The 21,255-nt window shown below is 42.3% G+C and overlaps 1 protein-coding gene across 1 annotated transcript in view; it reads right to left on the bottom strand.

Moving 5' to 3' along the window:
- kcnh5b (potassium voltage-gated channel, subfamily H (eag-related), member 5b) overlaps positions 1-21,255 on the bottom strand; it is a 250,314-nt gene that overhangs the window by 74,296 nt on the left and 154,763 nt on the right. The window contains exons 10-11 of the mRNA XM_033641955.2: positions 16,217-16,276; positions 10,666-10,858 (exon numbers count right to left, since the gene is read on the bottom strand). Of these exons, the coding sequence (XP_033497846.1) occupies positions 10,666-10,858; positions 16,217-16,276 (253 nt within the window). The remainder of the gene's footprint in view (positions 1-10,665; positions 10,859-16,216; positions 16,277-21,255) is intronic.

Genomic DNA, 21,255 nt, shown 5'->3' with positions numbered 1-21,255 from the left:
GACGATAAATAAGAAAGCAAGTGAAAGAGAGAGGGAGTCGCTGTGTTGTGCTAATTGTTGTCTCATTTGTGCGCTGATAAAAAAGCAAATTTATCAAAGTAAGTGCCAAATTGCTGTTTTCCAAATTACTGTAGCTGCAATCGTGTTGCTATAGTTATGGATTAACATTACGCCCGACTATTAACCACACCCCAACTCTTTGTTTAAGAAAGAACATTACCCATTGAAACTGATTTGAGGAGGAGGCTTTAAGGCTAATTTATGATCAGCATTAGATACATATACAGACACGGACGAGGCCTTTTGTTCGGACTCTGCGTTTGTCCGTATTTGTGCACGTTTTCTGAGAGTTTACGGATACACACAAAATGGAGCACTACCACTGCCGCAAAAATAAGACGCATCAGCTGATCCTGGACAGCAAAACAAATCGATATAATCTTTTAAACAGCTGGGCCCTGGGAATGAGAACAGGCCACTCCCTTTGCCATGTGTCCTTTTATCCAGCTAACATGAACACAAACACACACACACACTTGACCTGGACCTTGAAATTTTTCAAACAACCGACAGATCGAGCTACAGAGCTGCTGGCAGCAGCCAATAAAAAGAAAGTACACAGTACATTATTTAATAATTCATGCGTCTTGAAAGGAAAATCGACAAAATCTTCCAAATCCCTGCTTATTCAAAGGAAAAGATAAATATTAATCAAAGTCTTCTCATAATAAATCTCTATAAGATATCATTGTTAATCTATGGTTTTGATCTGGAAAACACGTTCAGGAAACTTCATCATCTTTCCACCCTCCTGCTGACATCCCTGTGTATCCATCCCCAAACTACATTTAAAGCAATGACAGGTGGCAGCTTTTACAGTAAACTACTTTGACATAAGAACATTTGAGACCATTTTTCTCTTATTGTACCTCTTGTCTCTTTTCTTTCTCAGCTTTTTGTTTCCCAACATGAGCTCTGGTTCTGGCAAAACTTCCCTTTACTTCTCAGCACAACAGAAAAGAAGAATCTGGCTAAAAACAAGACAGCTGTCTCAAGGAAAAGAAAAACCTTCTAGGAGGGAAACGTTTTTTAAGGAAGAAGCCTCCTTTTCATGCTGTGAACACACACAGACAAACCCCTTATCAAGCTTCCCCTTACAGCCACTCTCTCCTTCAATCCTTTTTGCTTCCTCATTCCAGCTCTCATCCCTCCACCACCACCACCTCCTCCTTCTCCATCCATCTACCACTAAGCTCCTCCCTCCCTCCTTCTCCTCCCTGTTGAAGCTGTGATCAGCCAGCAGCTTTGTTCTCCTGCTCAAACACAACTGCAGCTGTAAGCATTGTTGTTAAGGAACATTTCTCTGGTTGCTATCCAACACAAAGTTTGACAACAACTTGCAAGCTATTCAATTAGCGTCAGGGAGTTTAGTCATTTTTCCAAAATGGAGTCTGTGGACCTCTGAGGGTCCTTGAGAGATTTTCAAGAGCTCACAGAAAATAAGCACTCATCTCACTGACACGCGTGGAGGGACTGTTCGGCTTCTCCTCAGCTGCAGTTACACATCCAGCTGTGATCAGTCACACTGCAAGATATTTCTCACAAAACAAAACCTGATTTCTTTCAATAAAATCTCAAATAAAATCCAGTGGTTCAATAACGGCTGAATTTCATAATAGTCAGCCTGTTTGATAATAAAAAGTTGTGATCCAAAAGTCTTGGAAAAGCTCAGCTACGACCAAAGATTCAGGATGAAACCATTTTAGAATGCTGCAGGGGAAAGCTGCAGCGGTGTGATTTGGCCCGTCTGAGCTCGACTCAAGCCAGCTGATGTTGTCACCTGGGATTCAGCTTTAAGCCCAGGTCAGACCAAAGATTTGTGACAGCACAAAACTGTTTTAGAACATTGCAGAGAAAATTTGCAGTGGTGTAAACTGGCCGGTCTGAGCTTGACTCAAGCTGGCTGATGGTGTCACCAGACACTCAGCTGGTCAAATTGCCAGCGCCTGGTTATAGAACATAAAGCATGTCACCTGTTTCTACAGCCAACTGGCTTGTAGTGAAGTCCACTGGTCAAGTCAAAATGACCACAGACAGCCACAGACCGTCCCCGCCAAGCCCTCTGTTTCCGTCCTCACGGTGTGTCGGTGTCAGATGGTCGCTGCTGCTGGCTGCTTGTAAATGCTGCCGTGAGAACACGAACAAACTCTAGGCAACTAAACAACTTTGTAACAAAATTAGTCCCTAGCCCCTTTTACACTGCCAGATTTTCCGCGAATGTTGGGCCGTTTGCTGGCAAGCTGCGAGCATTTATACACACAGAGCCGGATTGGCGAGTTGATCCGAGGTGCCCAATTTTCCGCCTTGTAGGGTAGACATATTGGCGGAACCCTTTTAGTTTAAACAGACTGAGGCGGCCTTTCGCAACGGGAGGGGCTGTTGAAGACTTGTTGGAGGAGCTGCATGTGCGAGCCACTGGCGGTGGATAAACAGGAAACAGCTGATAGCAGGAATTAGCGAGCAGCTAGTAGCAAGAGGGAAACACAAACCTGACAAACACTGTAAAGATGAGCAACTGGGGAGACAAGGAATTGCGCGCCCGCCTTGTCCTCACAAATGAAGAGGCCATTAACCGTCTGATGACGGGGAGGAACGGGTCGAATTATGAGAGAATCGCCGAAGGACTGACCAGCCGCGGCTTCCCTCCCACGTCACTGTTTACATCACACGCTGAGCTACACCTTTTGTTACTTGCTCACACCCCCCATTGCCCCGAAAAAGGCGCAGGTAGGTGGCATTTTACCGCACTCCCGATTTTGTTTTTATACTGCCAATGCTGAAAAAGACTGATTTGGCTTTCCTACAAATTTGCACAACTCCTATCTAAAAAGGGCTCCTGATTCGGACCAAAGCAAGACAACTCTAGGTCTGAAAGCCCCCTGTGTCATAAAGAAAACAGAAATTTTGACCTGATGATATGGGATCACCAAAGTGATAACAATTTATCTTGAATGTGTGACCAAAATTTCACGGCAATTCATCCAACAGTTGCAGAGATTTCCTTCAACCTCACGGTGGCACTAGAGTTAGTTTGGTAGTTTAATTAGTTTTCTTAATCTGCAAACCGAAGTGTGTGGAAAAAGGTGGTGGAGCAAAAGACTGATAATTCGAAGTCTATTTCCAGTCTTCATTTCCACAGCATTAATCCCGTCAGTGCAACAACACAGTCGTATTCATAAGTTTCTCTTTCTCTATTATTTCATTCACACATTCACTGGTGTCATTCACTGGGATGAGCTCTTCTCTGCTGTGATTTCATTATGTCACTTCCTGCAGATGTTTAACTACACCTTTCAGAGGATTCTGCTCCCTGAAGGAGCGCTGAGGTCTTTTAATATGAAACTGTGTTGACTGTGCATTAACAGCAAACAGCAGCAAACTGACATGGCAAACAGGAGCAGCTGAAAACATACTGAGTGTTTCCACTAAATATATATCATCCAACATATTGTACTTGTAAAAACAGGGGAAATAAAAGCCTGTCTCTAGTATATAAATGCCTGATTCAATTTTTCATTGAGGTACAGTATAAAGGCCTCGCCCACTTTGAGAATTTAAACTATTTTTACATTAAATAAGGCCTGCGCTCTGATATAAACATATTTAAGATGGTTGATGGCACAAAATAATTTGGAAAGCCTTAAGTGAAGCCACCAGATTTCACAAAGTAAACGATATAAAAATAAAACCAGCCAGAAAAGTTAATGATTGCTCTGCTTTCTTCTGGAGAGTGTGATGGATCAGTTTAAATAGAGGCTGTGGCATAATTACCACTCATCTGTGATGCAGTTTCCAAAATCTTTCTGCAATATTTTTAAACTTTTTTTCTTTTGCAACAAGGCGACTGATGTAAAATAGTACATTTGTGAAGTATAAAATTACAGTGTGTGCCTCAGATATTTGGTGAAGTGTCCAGAAGTGGCTGCTGATATATTGGCTGAAGTTACTGTAACAGGAAACAGGAAATCTGAAGCTTCTCTCTTTGTGACACTGATGCTGCTGAGCTCTGAAAAGGCCTGAAGCCCAGTAAATCCAGAGTTAAATGGAAAACAACAGCAGGCATGTTGAGAAAGTATTCTCCTTTTGACCCTGTCCATCTCTGCACGGCAGCAGCAGCTCCTGACGACAGCTTACTGACAAGGTATTGACTGATGTCCTCAGCGTGATGAAGCAATCTATAAAACATCTAATATGCTCTTTATGAACCTCTGACTGCCGCCGCGTCCGACTCGCCCTCCTAATGAAGTTAAATAAGTGGGAAGGCAACACAAAGGAGCGGCTGCAGACAGGCCCAGACAATCAGAGCTTCACTCCACCATGCTTTTACTTTCCTCTTCCTTCCTCCCCTCCCATCTGTCTCCCTCTTCTATTATATCTCCCACATACTGTGTCTCATGCTTTTAAACGTCTGTCCTTTCCAAACAGTATTTCTTTTCTGCTATGATATATCTCCATAATTCTCTTCCCCTCTATATTCTATTATTTTTTCGCCTTTTTCCAAATTCTTCTTTTTCATTTTGTCTATTTCCACAGATTAAAAACTGCAGCTGCAACTCATTCTCACTATCTGCTGCAGTGGATGTATAGCTCCAACATAATGGATTGCGATCTCCCATGCCAGCAACACAGATCACAATCCTGCAGCAGTTCCTATGGGCATCGTCCTGAATCACAATCTTCCATTACAATGTAACATTGATTTATTTCAGATAGTGTGGCCCATTTACAATAAAAAAACTGTAATATTTGCAATATATTTTATATCAGCAACCTCGATGAACTTAGGATGATAATTCAGTCAGCTGCAGCAGGCAGCAGTGCTGTAATGAATACGAAGAGGACGATCAAGAGCTAACAAATCCAACATGTATTGACAAATATTTTTTTACCCTAAAGGAGCTTTTTAGCCTCTTTTAAAACCTAGTTTTGGTTTCACAGTTTGGTTCATTCTCAGCAATCAGCTTTGTTCCAGCACAAACAGTCTCTGATGATGTAACTGTGCACGACCTGCTCTGTATAAACATCAGATGTTTTTAGCAGAAGTTTGCGGAGACCAAACGAAAAGTAAAATGAGAGTGAATATGTGGGGAAACACTAGTGCAATGTGATGATTACGTTGCTCTGTATCTGCTTGAGAACATGTTCAGTAAAATGTTTTAAGGCACTGATATATCAGGGAGCAGGACTATTTGACTGTGAGGTTGTTTTAATGCTTTTCTGGCCAAAAACAGATTAAGGCCCTGATCACACAGATCATGGTTGCAACAAGCCTCTTCTTCACTCTAGATGTCTGGTGCTTTTGCCGGAGTGCTATGAACTCCTCGAATTGAAAAGTTTTAACTCAGAGCGGAAAATCATCTCTTTTTCATCATCTTTTTCCCCATTGTCCAATTGGATGATTTGAGAGGCGGGCCTTCTGTGGTGGTCACGACAACAAGTTTACAGTTGATAAACAATGGAGGAGAAACTGGTGGTAGTGGTTGCTGGATACCCAGAGCTATACGGCCTGATGATAGACAGCAGGTTGTCAAACTGCCCCTGAGTCATCCTAAAATATGCCTGGAAACAGCCATCATGGAGGAGAAGCTCCTGGACCAACTGGTGGTACTCCCCATGATCCAGCCTCTTTTTTAGGGTCTCATGTACCCACACAGATCTCTGTTTATCTGCTGACAGCCTCTCACCCTCAAACAAGGGCTACTTTTTTTTACTATTGGCATTCAATTAAAAAAAAAGGCAGCGCAACAGTTGCATTAGAGAATCTTCGGCTCTCATTGGTTGGGTTGGGTCGGTACGAAAAAAAAAAAAACGGTCCAGTTTTTGTGACAAACCGCATCAAGTCGGTAATACCAGATTTTTGCCACTTGGGGGCGCAATTGACTCATTTAAAATAAAAAACGACCATAGGACAACAGAGTGACAGTAACACGTTGTTTCTTTCATTCCTTACAAATAAATTTGCAGGTTTAGTCAGTGCAAACAAGGGTTGCCTCCTTCGTCTGGCTCAAAGCCAAAGTGTTGCCATATTGGCGCATTCTTTTATTTCTTCGAGACTAAATTGTCCGTCATTACAGACTCCCCGTCACTGTTAAACAAACTCCAGGCTACAGTAGAGGCCTCGGCGCATGCGCACTCGCACCCCCTAGCTCAGTCCCCGCCCCACCCCCACCCCCCTCTCTCTCCTGCTCGCTGTGCGCTTGGTGAAGAGGCAGACACAGGTGCTCACAGACTCGGGCGTACTATAAGCAAAGGCGGTAATCCAGTATCTTTGCTATAAGCAGAGCAGACTCCGCAAGGAATGTCGGCAGTCATTCAGGCTTCCATAGTCAGTCAAGCGCACTTCCGCGTTGTAGTTTCCTGTAAAAATGTCCGTGAAAAATCCCCGCGATGTGAAAAATACATGCCAAGCAGTCTTTTTTGTGACACTGGTGTGCGCGGTTGTAAAATCTGAGCTTTGCGTGCACAGGGCTTGTGGACGTCCGCTTTTAGTCCGGGCGGACCTCCGCGGAGTTTTTATTCTAGCTATCCTAGAGGTCAGTACGAATTACCTTGGACCCATGGAGGAAACTCATTTCAGCGGATTCTATCCATAATGTCATTCTTTCGGTCACTACCCAGAGCTCATGACCATATGTGAGGGTCTGGAATAGAGATGGACGAATAAATCGAGAGCTTTGCCTTCCGGCTGAGCACCCTCTTTGCCACGATGGTTTGGTGCAATGCCTGCATCACTGCTGACACCTCACCAACTGCCTTCCACTATCTTCTTGCTGAGGACCATGGCCTCAGACTCGGAGGTGATGCCTCTCTTTTCAAACTTGGCTTCAAACTGTTACGTAACAAACTTCCTTATTACGACCCAAACCACAATTTTTTCCTGAACCTAACCACGCAGTTTTGGTGCCAAAAGTGAGACTAAAACCCAACCAGACCGTTTTACAATGTTGGATAAACACCTTCTGGCCTTCTGTTAGGTGCAGTGTGTCCTGTCTGAAACCTTATAATGGCAGTGACAGCAACTGATAACCTCCATTTAATGAGCTGATAACATCTACTGAAGGTTGCTCTGTATTATCTATCGTCAGTGATGTTGTTGTGCTGAGAGAGCTCTGCCATTACCTTGGTGAGTTGCATATCGTATTGTGACTGGTGGATGTATTTCAGAAAGCCAGTGTTTGAACCAGGACGTAGATGAATGCCTCCTTCTGGTGATAATGGTTCTATTTTCAGGAAACCAACCCTGAATGTTGTTTGGATTATTGTTGCCATAAGCTGGTAAGTAGCACCAATGAATGCCCAACTTTTAAATTTCACAACAACAGAGACTGTCAGACTGACTTATATTGTTGTTGCTGAGTAAAGTTGGCATCTGTGACAGTTTAACAGCTTCTACCTCAAAACTTCTCCACACCAAACAATCTGCGCAGCTTTGCACTCGCTCTCTGTTGTAATAATCTCTCCTTCTTGTTATTCGCTGTCAGTAAACACTCATCTGGGGTTGGCTGATGGTGATGAGAATGTGCACGACACTGGCTGCTGCAGCCATGTTTGCCATCAATGCTATCTGTGCTTGTCTCAGTAAAAAGCAGTTTCAGTGACATTATCTCTGCTGGCTTCTTATTCTTCCTTTCCCATTGCCTCATTCTTCTCCTCCTCATGAATATTACAGCACGAGGCTGCAGAGAGCAATATGCGCCGCAGCAGATAAGAGTCTGACTGTTTGTGTTTAACACTTGAAAGTCAGGAAGAACGTCAGCTGATGGCCGGTTTCCAATGTGAACGATTGAAGTGACTCAGCTTTCATCCCTTCGCTTTCTGCGTAATCGCTGTTTACATTTTCAAAAGAGAAGTGTAAAAATGGCAGGTATAATCATGTCGCTGTCAAGTGATTTTCACTTCAGTCGAAGGATTATGCTTTTTTCTGTTTTTGTGTTTTCTGACCTGCTGCGATTATGAAAACCATTCAAATCGGACAAGGTCAAAATGCATCTTCCACAACCAAAGAAAAACAGCATGACAGCTTTGCTTGCTGCATGAAAACATGACATTTTGGGGATAAAATATTTTTAACACATCCAACCGTCACCTGGTTGATCTCCTCTCAAACAGCACAAACGGATGCTGCTTTTGTAAAATCTAAGTGTATTTAACTTTTTAGTTGTTTCTCTTTTGCTTTATTCTGTCATGTTTCATTCATCTAATGTTCTTCCTGTCTTTTTTCTGACATCAACCTTCAGGACTTCATGAGCTGCACGAGACACATAAACTATGTTTTTATGATTCTGTTATTCCCAGTATGAATCAATTAGTTATTTGGCATTTACAGCTTATTTTAGATTTGTACAGAAATTTCTCAAATTGCCAGACTGTTCAGCCATGGTCGTATTTTGCATTGTTGCAAGGTGTCAGTGGTTGGTGGCTACGGCAGGTGATTGGCGCGTATTAATGATGGCTCTCTACCTTAAGAGCCAAGATGGCTTTGGCTCTGCGGCTGTGGAAGGGCACGTCTGCCTCACCTTCCAACTGGTCACAAGCACACACACAGACTGAATGAAGCATTTGCCATGCTGATGGCTTTGTTTGGCTGGAGGTAGCAGGGATGGACTGCCTATTTAGTTAACCTTGGTTTGTCGTGTGTACTTACACTGTACTTGAAGGTCAGTGGTTGTTTTTTTTTTTTTTTTTTTGTTTGTTTGTTTTTTAAATTTTCCTCAGGTTAGATAGGTTGCTTCTTGAGTTTAGGGGTGTTTTGCTTTCTTTTGTTGGCCTTGGTCACCCAGAATTCTGACCAGGAACCCAATATATTCATCTATGATTGTGAATAAATTAGACTGTTTGCTTATTAAGTGATCTGTCTTTGCGGCTGATTGGGACGTGGGAAGACAGGGGCTTGTTTCATGCTGTTTCATGGTCACCCCTGGACGGGGCACAACACAGATTCTGGGTCCTATTTAAATGATCTTCACTTCACTTCACTTCACTTTATTAATTTGTCCCTTGAAGGGCGATTTGGTTTGCAGCAGACAAATTCAACACATACATTCAACAGTCACAATTAGACATAAAACCTGAGTGAATTACATCAAATGCACAAAGTGCACAGTTTACAGTGCAAAGAAAGAAAGAATATAGACCACTAGTCAGCTTATATGCAGTAGCCTACACAGTAAAGTGCGTAGCAGATAAATAAATAAATAAATAAATAAAAAAATAACTAAATAATCTGTACTGTGTGGTCTAAAGTTGTGGTTCCCAAATGGTCCAACCACGGGGTCCAGATTTCTCCTTAGTCAGCAGTTCAAGATCCACACAATTTAAGATATTCAGCGTCACACTTGGCCATGTCGCCCAGCTAGTTACTGTCTCCGTCAAGTAGCTGTCTGTTACAGTGTGTTCACACCGGGCGTGAGTAAAACATTCGCCTCGCTCTACTTGCGCGAGTTTGACCGCTGGAATATTTAGTAATAGAGAGCGGGCAGGGGCAGGCAGGACAGCAGCACGTCAGTGACGTCGGTGATGACAGGAAAATCTCAACGCTGATAGGCAGCTCGGACACAGTATCAAGTGAATATTTCGCTCGAGTTCAATATTTTGAAATTGCGCGGAGAGGCGAATGATGTGAATTTCACGTGTTCACTCCATTCGCGTCGCGCCATTCGCATCATTCATGCCGCCAGCACAAATTCGCGTCTATTCGCGTCTTTACACTGACTTTGTATGTAATCTTATCGTGCGGAAAATTCACCTCGCGCCTGGTGTGAACACACTGTTAGTCACTCACTCTACAGCAGGAAACTACACTTCAAAATAAAACTCTGTGCCGGAAATTCACTGTACTTCAAAATAAAGTGTGTCTTTTACAAACTTGGCACTTTCATGAGTCACTTGCGGTCCGTTCATAATGGACTGGCAACCCACTTTTGGACCGTGACCCACCAGTTGGGAGCCACTGGTCTAAAGTGAGTGGTGCAAGTGCATTCAGGGTGTGTCCAACCACTTCTGTTAGTTAATTATAAGTATTGAAATTAAAAAACATAGCTATACATTTTATATAGAAAACAAAACCTAACTCTTAACCTCTGAAATAATCAATAAAGTTTCGCTGCTCCTCATGAATAAATGTGCACAGTGTCTCTTTTAACTGGGAGTCAGACAGCAGCTCTGCTCTGATCTCTGCTGTGTTCACATTTAGAGAATGTCGTTAATATTTTCTTCATTAATAATATATTATTTCCGACCTGCAATCTATCCATGTAACCCAATGTGTATAACAGGGAGAGTGTACGCACGCTGTAAACTTGCCTATGTAGGTGCATCTTACTACCGGAATATTGCGCCCTTTAAATAGCAGGAAGTACTGCAACATTCTGACTTTGGACCAGCTAACAATTGTTTTTGTATATTAAAGGTCAGAAAAGGTGAAAATCGGCCCATCACAACTTCAGTAGAGTCCAGGATTAGTTTAAATGTCTTGTTTTGTCCAACCAACAGTGCAAAACCCAAAGTTATTTATGATATACACTAACATAAACCAGAAAATGCTGCAAATCCTACTAAGTGTCACTTTAACACTTGAGGCATCTACTAAATGACATGAGCACATACCTAAGATGGCGATGACCTCGTCGTCCTGGATGACCTCCAGTGACCCCGACACAACGAAGCACAGGGTGTCGACGCTCTCTCCGGCGTGGAAGATCAGGTCTCCAGGGGCGCAGTGGGTGGTTTGAAACTCCACCGCCAGCGAGCGCAGGCAGCCGTCACTGGCTAACCGGAACGCAGGATGTTCGTTGAAAACCTGAGTGAGAGAGCAGGAAGTTGATATTCATCATCTGTTCTTTACAGTTATACTCTCGCTACAGTAGCAGCACCGTCTACAGCTGCCTTCACATGATTACAGGCAGACTTGCTTAGCGCTGGTTTGAGACATTTGATTGAGTAATGCAGCAGTGTTTTGAATGTTATGCATCATGCAAGTTTTACACCTCAAATTTCTAATTACTATTTAGTAGTTCTTTTATCCAGCTCCTGATGACTCTTGATGCAATGAATTGATGAACACTCATCATATTTTGTGGTTTGTGAAATTCAAAGTGATAAAAATAGTCTTTCAGAAGAGAAGTTACTCATTCATGTTACAGCTGACCAACAGTTTCAAACACAGAATGTGCATTATCAGAAGTGTATTAGAAAAAGAAAAGCTTAAACACCCTCCAAAAAGTTAGCAAGTGGAAGTCTGTTGTGTTGATGTATTTGTATTCGTTAGTCTAGTTTAAAACTACTGTGTGCATTTACACAAATTTAACAGTTTTGTGCACTTTTGTCTGCGTGAAATATCACATCGATATGAAAAAATAAATACTGCCCAAGCCTTCTTTAACACTTTTGGCTTTTGAAATGCTAGCAAAAGGTACACTGCAGCCCGTAGAGGACACTATCAGGCCTGTAAATGAACACAGAGGTCATATGCTGATATCAATTGACATGAAAATGAAGCAGCTTCTGCACAGTGAGATAATACAGCACAGTAACAGTGAAGCCTTCATTTGGTTTGTTCCTTATTTCACTGAGATGAGTTGAGTGTTTTCATATCAGCGCTTCCTGTCAATCACCTGAAGCTCCCGGGAAGAAATGTAAATCTCAATCAGGAAATAATCCCTCAAAACCACGTTGCCTTACAAACGTCACTGTCACGACTGTGTATTTTCATAAACCGTTGTTTGGCTGGGACAGCAGTTGGCTCTCTGTCAGCAGTCCCAAACTGCAGCACGGAGACACCGAAGTGTTTGAAGTTTGAGGATTTCAAAACCCCAAAATCTTCTAATGTGACACGGTTAAACTGCACACACTATGTTTATGGGGCTGGCTGGTTTGTGATGGTTTACATCAAAAGAAAAAAGAAGCAAAAGACTGTTTGTGAGTCCGGTTTTCTTTGGAAACATGGAGTGCTCACGTACTGCTGTTTTTCAGGAACATTTTGCATTTCATGTTTTCATTCATGAAGTCTCACATTTTCAACCAGATAAAACAAACAAAATCTTTTAGTACTGGGAAAGGAATTAGTATCAGGGACTTTTATTTTTACAGACTTATTAGCATACTACATGCATGTTCATTATTTTTGTTTTTCATTTTAGTTTTTACCAGATTTTAATCGAACTAACTTTAAAAGAGCCCAGAGTGCTTAATGAGCACTACATTTGCATTTCTGCTACAATTTTTCTGTCATAATTTTTATTACTAAGCATTTTCTGATGTTTATTCTTTGCAAAAGGACCTAATTTATGGTAAAATGAGGGGGGACAGTGCCTTTTTGCAAAACAATACAATGGCTTTTGGATTGTTAAAAATCTGTTTAAACTGCTACTTTTGAAAAATCCATTTATCTTTGGTGAAATTTTTCAAAATGAAAGCTCAGAGTCATCAGCTTGCCTCGAGCTCATTAAGGGGATAGCTGGGATTTTTCAAGTGGGTTGTATGAGGTACTTATTCATAGTCATTGTATTACTTACAACAGTGGCGCCGGTATCTGTAATCCTGTTTGGACTGTGCGTACATTATTTCAATGATTAATCATCCTATCTTGAAAATAAAATTGTGACAAAAGCAGCAGAACGTGTCTTTGGTTCTTTGTGACTGATGAAGGTGCACAAGATGCATTTTTTGGCTGTGTCCGCTCACTATGACGCAGTCTGCTAGCGTTACTGCTGCTAGCATTAATGTTACAATGACAAAGGCTAGTCCAGGCACCCGCATTGCAAAGCGATGAGCCCTGGGGGGAATCTACTGCTGCGGCTCCCCTCATCAGTGACTGCTGTGCGAGCTCAGAATACTTTGATGTTTTGTCTCAGGAGCAAATATCATTGGTAAGGTAAACACTGTGATGAAGATTCTCCTTAAGATGCCTGTATCCACCGCCAGTGCTGAGCGACCCTTCACTTGTTTACATCACTTGAAGACGTCATGACTGACGAATGACTGAGTGGACTTGCACTGATGAACATCCATTATGATATTGGAAGTGATGCAGAAGCCGTTCTACCAGAGTTTGATGCAACAGGGAGCTGCAGAATGAAATTCAAATAGGTTGGAATACTATTTAATTTTCTCATGGAGGAGGTTCCTGTGTGTACTATGAAATATCATCCTGCCAGCACAACTGACTAACAATAGATGGCAGCTGGGATGCCTCCAGTTTGGAGAAGCGGCAGGGTTATCGACAGAAGCTAATAGGGCCCGACCGATTTATCGGCCGGCTGATTTAATCGGCCGATTATAGCCATTAGAGAATAATCGGCAATCGGCCAAAAGCTGGCCGATTGACGCCGATGTTAACACTTATATTTTCATCACTAATAAAATGCAGGGAATATGGTGTTAAACCTACCTCTGTTAAATTGGCAATAATAAGAAGAACTCTGGTACTGTGAACATACATGTGAATGTCTTAATTCATATAGACTTTGCATGATTATTTTATTTCCCAGAGGTTTACTGCCTTTTTGCACATAATATTTTTGATTTATTTTGTGTTCAAATGCTGCTTGTTCCACACGATTTCTGATAATAAAAGTGTTTGAAAATAGTAAAATGTTCTTCCTTCAATTTATATCTTTGTAAGTGTTAGAATTATATTTAAGCCATCAAAAGCAGGTATTTCGGGGTTTTTTAAATTGAAAAACGTAAAAATTTAATCGGCCGATATATTGGTTATCAGATTTTTTTTTATTACATAATATCGGAATCAGCATCGACCCCAAAAAATCCCTATCGGTCGGGCCCTAGAAGCTAAGCAATGTACTTCTGTGGAGGGGGGCAGCAGCAAAGCATATTTTAGCCACCTACAAAAACTCAATATGCATTCAAGGCTCTGCTATATCAAAACTATTTTTACTTCTTTACCTTGCAGCAGACAGCCCTTTCTGACGGGGACCTGAAGCTGCTCTCTATGCTCTCTTTAAAGCCAGCAGACTCCTTTAACAAAAAGATTAATATAACCTCACAGAACACGGGAGCTTCTGGTCTACTGCTGCCTAAATCTGTTAGTTTGTGTTATTGTGCCACTTTGCTGCATCTTAAGAAACCCTTTAAAACACCAAAGTCATGCAATAACACAATCAAACTAACTGATCGAGGAAGCGGTAGATCAACAGCTCCCGTGTTGAGAGGTAAAATTACTGTTTTGGTTGGCGGATGGGATTTGAAGAGAGCAGACATAACAACTTCAGTTCCCCGTCGGAAAGGGCTGACTGACGGCGAGGTAAAGGAAAAGATATTCTAAATACAGCATGCACCTAAACTGATATTGTTATCTTTTAAAGTGGGACTACTTGTAGGTGGCTGAAATATGTTTTGCTGCTGCCCTTGTCCACAGCAGTACATTGCTTAGCTTCCGTGTTGGTACTCCTGTCTGCTCTTCAAACGACGGGCATGGCGACAGACATCTATTGTGGGTAACACACCGACTATGGATCCATCATCATGGATCAAGTTCATCATACAGCCCCACTTAAAAAAATCCTATCTATCTATCTATCTATCTATCTATCTATCTATCTATCTTTATTGAGCAGCATCAACCTACACTCCTGTAAAATCACTGCACTTGATAAATAAATAGCTTGTATTTGAAATTAAATGTAATATGAAATAAAGACATTGAGGCACCATGAGCAGCAGTCCCTCTGAATGACAGGACTAATTTTAGTAGCTTCTGAGTGTTTGTCATTGGAGATGGTTGTTACACAGCTGAAGGTGTCCTTTGTCCGATGCCAGCTCAGCAGTTTGAGTCTGCCAAAGTTTTGGGTCTCATATCAGTCATGTCCAGTGATGCCCAGGAGCTTCTGACTGAGCCCATCTACTGTACCCAGTATTTAGTTATGTAATAAATGCACATGAGCACTGGCACTCAGTGTGCTCAGTGTAGTGAAATCCCACTCCAGTTTGTGTGAAGATGGCTCAATATGGTTTTTGGGGCCAACTCAGGTGTTTGGAAATGTTACTGCAACCATTAGACATCCGCCCTCTGTCTTAAAAAAGACATTCACACCTACACATTGTTTTAATCCTAGGTTTAGTTTGATGTGTGTAAGTAAGTGCAAGTGTTTGTAGCTGCACTAGTATTTGGCACCACAACCTGTTAGTGTTGACAAGATACTGGAATTTAAAATTGGAAACAAATACCTTAAAAAATGTGATACTATTTTTGATACTATGGGGAAAACTGACATTAAGGGCTAACAAGTTTTGTTTTTTTTTAAAGATAAATATAACAAGGCTGCTACATGATGACAACAATTTTTCTCTTCTTAGTTAGCTGAAGAAAACAGCAATGAGAAAGCTCAGGTGGGACCGGTGCATCGATACCACGGATAATGAGTATCGAAACTGTTTCAAATATTTAGTATTGATGTGTATCGGTAAATTAATATTTCTGACAGCACTGCAACCTACCAAACATAGGCTGAACAGAGAGAATGATAAATGTTACTGGATGTTTTTTCTTACTCTTTTTGTTGAATCCTCTCATGTAGGATTTGTAAATGTCTAACTTTAGCACTCCTCAATGCACCATACAAAGAGCCATACATGTCCTTTTTTGCTTCTCTTTCTCACATATCAATTTTTTTGAGAAACGAAACCATGTGCCATCAGAGTAGTCGAGTACCAGGGGTGTCAAACATGTCAAATGCAGGCCAGGAGCCGCGTGCCAAAGCGTATAATCTCGTCCACTCAATGATTTTGCTAAGTAAAAAAATTGCAGAGAAGTCATTTATTCCACTTTTTTTAATTAAATGCACTGCTATTCCTGTTTGTTCAAATGAACCAGTTCCTGTTTCTTCACAGAGGTAAATGGGGAGCCAGTGTGCTCGGTGTGCTCACAGCACCTTTCAGTACTCAAGGAATATTATAGTCAGCACCACTATCAAACTCATCATGGCGAAAAATACAACACCTTGCAAGGACGCCTCTGGTCTATTAAATGGCTTTAAAAGTGTTCACATGTATCAAACTGTGACCTAACTGCATTATTATCCCCTGACTTTTCACATGGTCAAAACACAGAACTCACACCGTCCGTCCCATTTCCTTTTGTATACAGTGAAGCGCTCTGATACATCTAATGTAGGTCTGTAGATAATGCATAGATTCGTACCTTCCTGTTGAGGTGGACACAGATGTCGGCCCGCATGTCCTTGGGACAGATGGATAAGACCTGGAAGACAGAGACATAAGGGGGTCAGACTGCTGTCTACAGAAATTCTCTCTCAGGACTCAACCTGGTAGAAAATAGTCACAAACAGTATTTGACGGAGGTCTGTTAGCAGCGAGATGACAGTTTAGAAGCTTTATCAGGTAGTGAGGATGTTTTTGTACTTGTGTGCTTGTTCTTCTTCTCACTGAAAATGTTGGCTTCTTATCTTATTGCCAGTGTGTGGAGGAGGAAGCGATCAGGTCATGGGTCCCAAAGACCGACACAATCCTTACAGAGCCACACATTCACGTCAGCCAAAATTACACAATTTGAAAGTTTGTAGATGTACAACTGAGTTAGCAAACCCCACTGGGACAACCAGGAAGTGGTCCTTACTCATGCCTACCATACACTACAAGACTTTTAAAAGACTAAAGTCTGACACCCTCTCACATCTAGAGACATGTTATTTGTTACAAACTTAAAGGCTTTGCAAATACTAGCGGTCCTGCAGGGTCACTGTTTTCACGACTACAACTAGATTCCCTTTAATGTTATTTCCCACCCTGCTCCTGGTGGAAAATATTATGTCAACCTCCCTTTTATGAACTATTACAAGTCCTAACTGTTTTAAAAAAAAAAAACCCACGTAACTCTAGAAAGACAAGATAAAAGACATCATTTATCTTGACAGTATTCTTGTCAGTTTGGCATTAGGTAAACTGCAATTTGTGTACAAACTTTACATTTGGATTTTGTCGCCTCACTACCAGCCTCTGTTGTTTAACTGCACTATTTTAGTGGCAGGAGACCATGGAAATGAGGCAAAGCCCTTTTAAAATTCAGATTTCTCACTAAAGTAAGTGCTGTTTGGTGGATCAGATACACAAAGAATTAAACACAGACTTTTGTTCACTCCACAACACCAGTTTCTCTTTGTTTTCCACAGAACACTAGAACCAAGACATGTTAATGTTCTTGCACCTCCCCAGAATCTTCTCGATGTTTACTGTTTGACTAGTTTGCTCCAGTTTGGATCAGAACCATTGCATTTCTCACTCAACATCTCTATTGTTGCCTTCTCCATCCTCTCTTTCCAAATCTGTAGAATAGGACAAGCCCACTTATGTGATCATGGTTCACACTTCACACACTTTTTTTTTTTCTTTTTTCTTTTCGGGTTCCAAATCAATTCATTTTTTGGTCAAAATGCTCTTAACGATTCAAACCTAGGGGCGGGAACAGGGATGGAAACCCATTCCATGTTGGTGGAAAAGGGGTACTATTGGTTGTTGACAGTGATCACATCACTGAACTTCAGAGCCAAGACGAAAAACTGACGATAATATTTCAGTCAGGACCACTTTAGTCAAAGGCAACTTTATTTCCATTTGCAATTTTATATTTAGTGATATCGTTCTGTTCTGGGACCTCTCTGCCCTTTGAAGTGTCAAAAATCGGTGCCTGGAAGTGGGCCTGTAGGCTCCCGACCTTGAACCTCTTGTCTCTTATCAGTTGTTCTCAGATGTCGATTTGATATCTTAGGCTCAGCTGGCAAATACTTAAAGAAACACTGGAAACAGGCAAAGTCTGATGCAATCAAGTTTAATGTGTCAACAGGCTCTAACACATACAACTTAGCGAGTCAGACTCCGGAGTGTGACTGAAAACCTGCTCTCAGAACCCTGGCTTATATGCTGGTGGAGATTCAAATGAGTCTCCACCTCTTTTTGCTAATCTTTCCCTCTTAAGTCCAATTCTATTAGTGGAAAACCTTTCTTTGTGTCCAATTCTGATTGGGCCCATTTTTAATGGTGTAATGCAGCCTGGAATTTCCCAAGTTTTCCACCCTTAGGTTTGGTTTCGCTTTCACTCTATTTTTAAAAAACATGTGAATTTTGGGGACTTTTATACAGTCCTCAGTGCTCTTATTCATACAAGTGAACCTTTAGAATACAATATGTGAATGTGTGTGTGTATTACAACATTTGAGTATGTTTCATCATTAACCAAGACATAATGTGTTCTTTCCGGAGGTGCATACAACATGATTACATAGTCTAGTGCTATGAATACTTTGACACATACAGCAATGTTTTTATCATAATTAAATGTAGATCAAAGAGCTTTATAATGCCTTGTACATAAAAAACATGATTATATAAGTTTCTTAATCAATTTATACATCTTAACCTTACTGCTTGATTTGTTGGCACAAACTTTTACACTACACCTTCCACGAGCCTATGTTGAAAGATGAAGGCAGAGAGAGCAAACCTCCCTGCCCTTCCATGCGCCTACATGGAAGCCTAAAGTGTCATTCTCACTGCCGCGATGCGGAAATGCGGGATGGATTTGCGGAATATTTGCGCAGCGCTTTTCCGTGTTTAAACCACAGGTGCGGTATGGATGCAGTGCGGAATATCGCGTTGTTGTGTTCCAAGTCCGCGCAGTGTAAATGGGTGTTGTTGAGCATGGATGAGAGTAGCAGCAGCGAGCTAGCAAGCTAACGTTTAACAAATGTCAACATCAACTTTCTTTAGCACTTACCACTCTCACCACAGCCACCAAGCTGGACTGCCAGATGTTGTCCTTTAATTCATTGTTCATAAAATCGTCATCGTCGTCGTCGTCGTCCTCCGCTTATCCGGGTCCGGGTCGCGGGGGCAGCAGCCTCAGCAAAGAAGCCCAGACAGTCCTCCGTCAGCTCTTCCGCGGGAACCCCGAGGCGTTCCCAGGCCAGCCGAGTGATGTAGTCCCTCCAGCGTGTTCTGGGGCGGCCCCGAGGTCTCCTCCCGGTTGGACATGCCCGAAACACCTCCCAAGGGAGGCGTCCGGAAGGCATCCTTACCAGATGCCCGAACCATCTCAACTGGCTCCTCTCGATGTGGAGGAGCAGCTGCTCCCGGAGGGTTACCGGGGTCCCGCCCTGGAGCCAGGCCTGGGGTTGGGGCCCGTGGGCGAGCGCCTGGTGGTCGGGCCTTCGCCCATGGGGTCCGGCCGGGCCCAGCCCGAACCGGCTACATGGGCTCGTCCCCCTGCAGGCCCACCACCCGCAGAGGGATCCAGAAGGGTTCGGTGCAATGTGGATTGGGCAGCAGACCAAGGCGGGGGCCTTGGCGGTCCGATCCTCGGTTACAGAAGTTGGCTCTTGTTCATAAAATCATCCCGTCTTTTATCAAAAAGGACAGGATATTGTGAAACAAGGTTTATCAACCTTTATCCCATACTTTCCTGTCTGACAAGATTTTGGACTCTCCCGGGTTTGCGCGACGTCACTATAAACAAACAATTTCATTGGCCCAGCTGTGTAGTTCCACCAGCGAATTCCGCGGGAGTCTGGGCGAAATTTTTTTTCACCGCACAAAAGTTCCACTGTGGTGTGCAAACTTCCATAAGAACCGCGAGAATAATCCGTGCGGATAAGACCAGTCCAAGACAGCTCGGACTGAGTCTTATGAGCACCTTACACCAAACAGTTGAGATCATGGGAGTGCGCCACAACTCCAGCAAATTCCTTACCATTTTATTCCAACATTGTAAATTTGTCTGTGACAGTGAAATGGCTTGAAAGGTTGGTTCAAGTGGTCAAGTTGGTTGGTGTACGGCCGGCATCAGGCAACTGCCGAGTTCTTAATTTCCTGTAATGAATCAAACAAATACTTGAGTGTGTGAAAGGTCTGGCTTCCATTCAGTGGCCACCCAGCAACATGATATATAGATAGGTTCTGGGTCAGAGCTCAATGAGCTGCAGAAAAAGAAAAAGCTCAGTTTCTCGCTCAAAATCACTTGAGCCGAGGGCAGCTGTCGGGGGGGGGGAAATCAAAACCCCAAACTTCCAAATGAAGAACTGTCTGGCTCTTTAATAACCCACCGAGCCGTACACCAGGTCACTGTCTGTGTATTACTGCAGCTTATTCTGTTTCTGTATTCATTAACTCCCTCTGGATACAAATGTGTGCCAAAAAGCAGAGTCCGTAAATTGTAATCGCTTTGTCCAGCTCATTACACAAATTCTGAAACCCAGCCTAATTAACTGAAGCATTTAGGTAAAACACAGAAAACAAAATATTATCCCATCTTCCACAATCTCCCCTTGTTGAATACGAACAAAACCGACCAAGGGGAAGACAGTAAATCATCTAGAAGCCTCTGCAACATCAAAACACAACACAACAGCCTTTGAAAATCGTCTTTGCGCTGTTTAAAGCGTGGGGTATTAGTAGCACCGAGATGCCCTGGGAGCCTCTGGTCTTTTTTGGTGTGTACTCGCATAAACAGCTGACTGTGTACAGTGTAAGGGGTCCCAAAGTGACAAAAAATATCCACTAATTGGCCCCAGCTCTGACTGTGAGGTATTTATACCGAGGGCGCTCTCGGCTTATGTCTCTTCAAGAGAGTATAATTATCTGAACACAAAATGGAAAATGGAATTGATGGGGAGGAGGAGGCTTATGATCTAACGAGGGAGAAAGAGAGCATGAATGTCAAGTGGAAAATGCTGAGGAAATCAATTAGATGGACAAACAGCCCATTACAAGTGACAATTATAATGAGGAGATTATATGAAATAATGAACTAAGTCACCAGTTTGATTCAGAGCCATTTTGTTGGACGATAAAAATGAATAAAACCATCACAGTCCTCCTTACAGCCATCTAAGGTCATGATTTTATGACTCGCCGGTTTCCACTTCAGCAAAGATTCTGCACTGAAAACACTTTATTCTAATGTTCTTCCGGAGGTGACAGAGGGGACGTAAGAATAAACCGAGCCAGATATCAAAGAGAATTTGAGGCTGCAGCGGCAGCGTTTGATTTGGAGCAGAGCTTTCAGAGGTCTTTGCCAAACTACAAACTCCTAACTTTACACAGACATGACAGGTTAATGTTTAAGTACAATAATCAATGTCTACTACAGTTAGCACAAATCACTGCATGTCTCCAGGTAGTATTAAACCTTTCCAGTAAAAGTAAAAACAAAGAGGAAGAAAAGACGCT

The sequence above is a fragment of the Epinephelus lanceolatus genome, chromosome 15 (assembly GCF_041903045.1).
Source record: "Epinephelus lanceolatus isolate andai-2023 chromosome 15, ASM4190304v1, whole genome shotgun sequence".
Classification (NCBI taxonomy): Eukaryota; Metazoa; Chordata; class Actinopteri; order Perciformes; family Serranidae; genus Epinephelus; species Epinephelus lanceolatus.
This window is presented reverse-complemented; position numbering and strand designations above follow the sequence as displayed.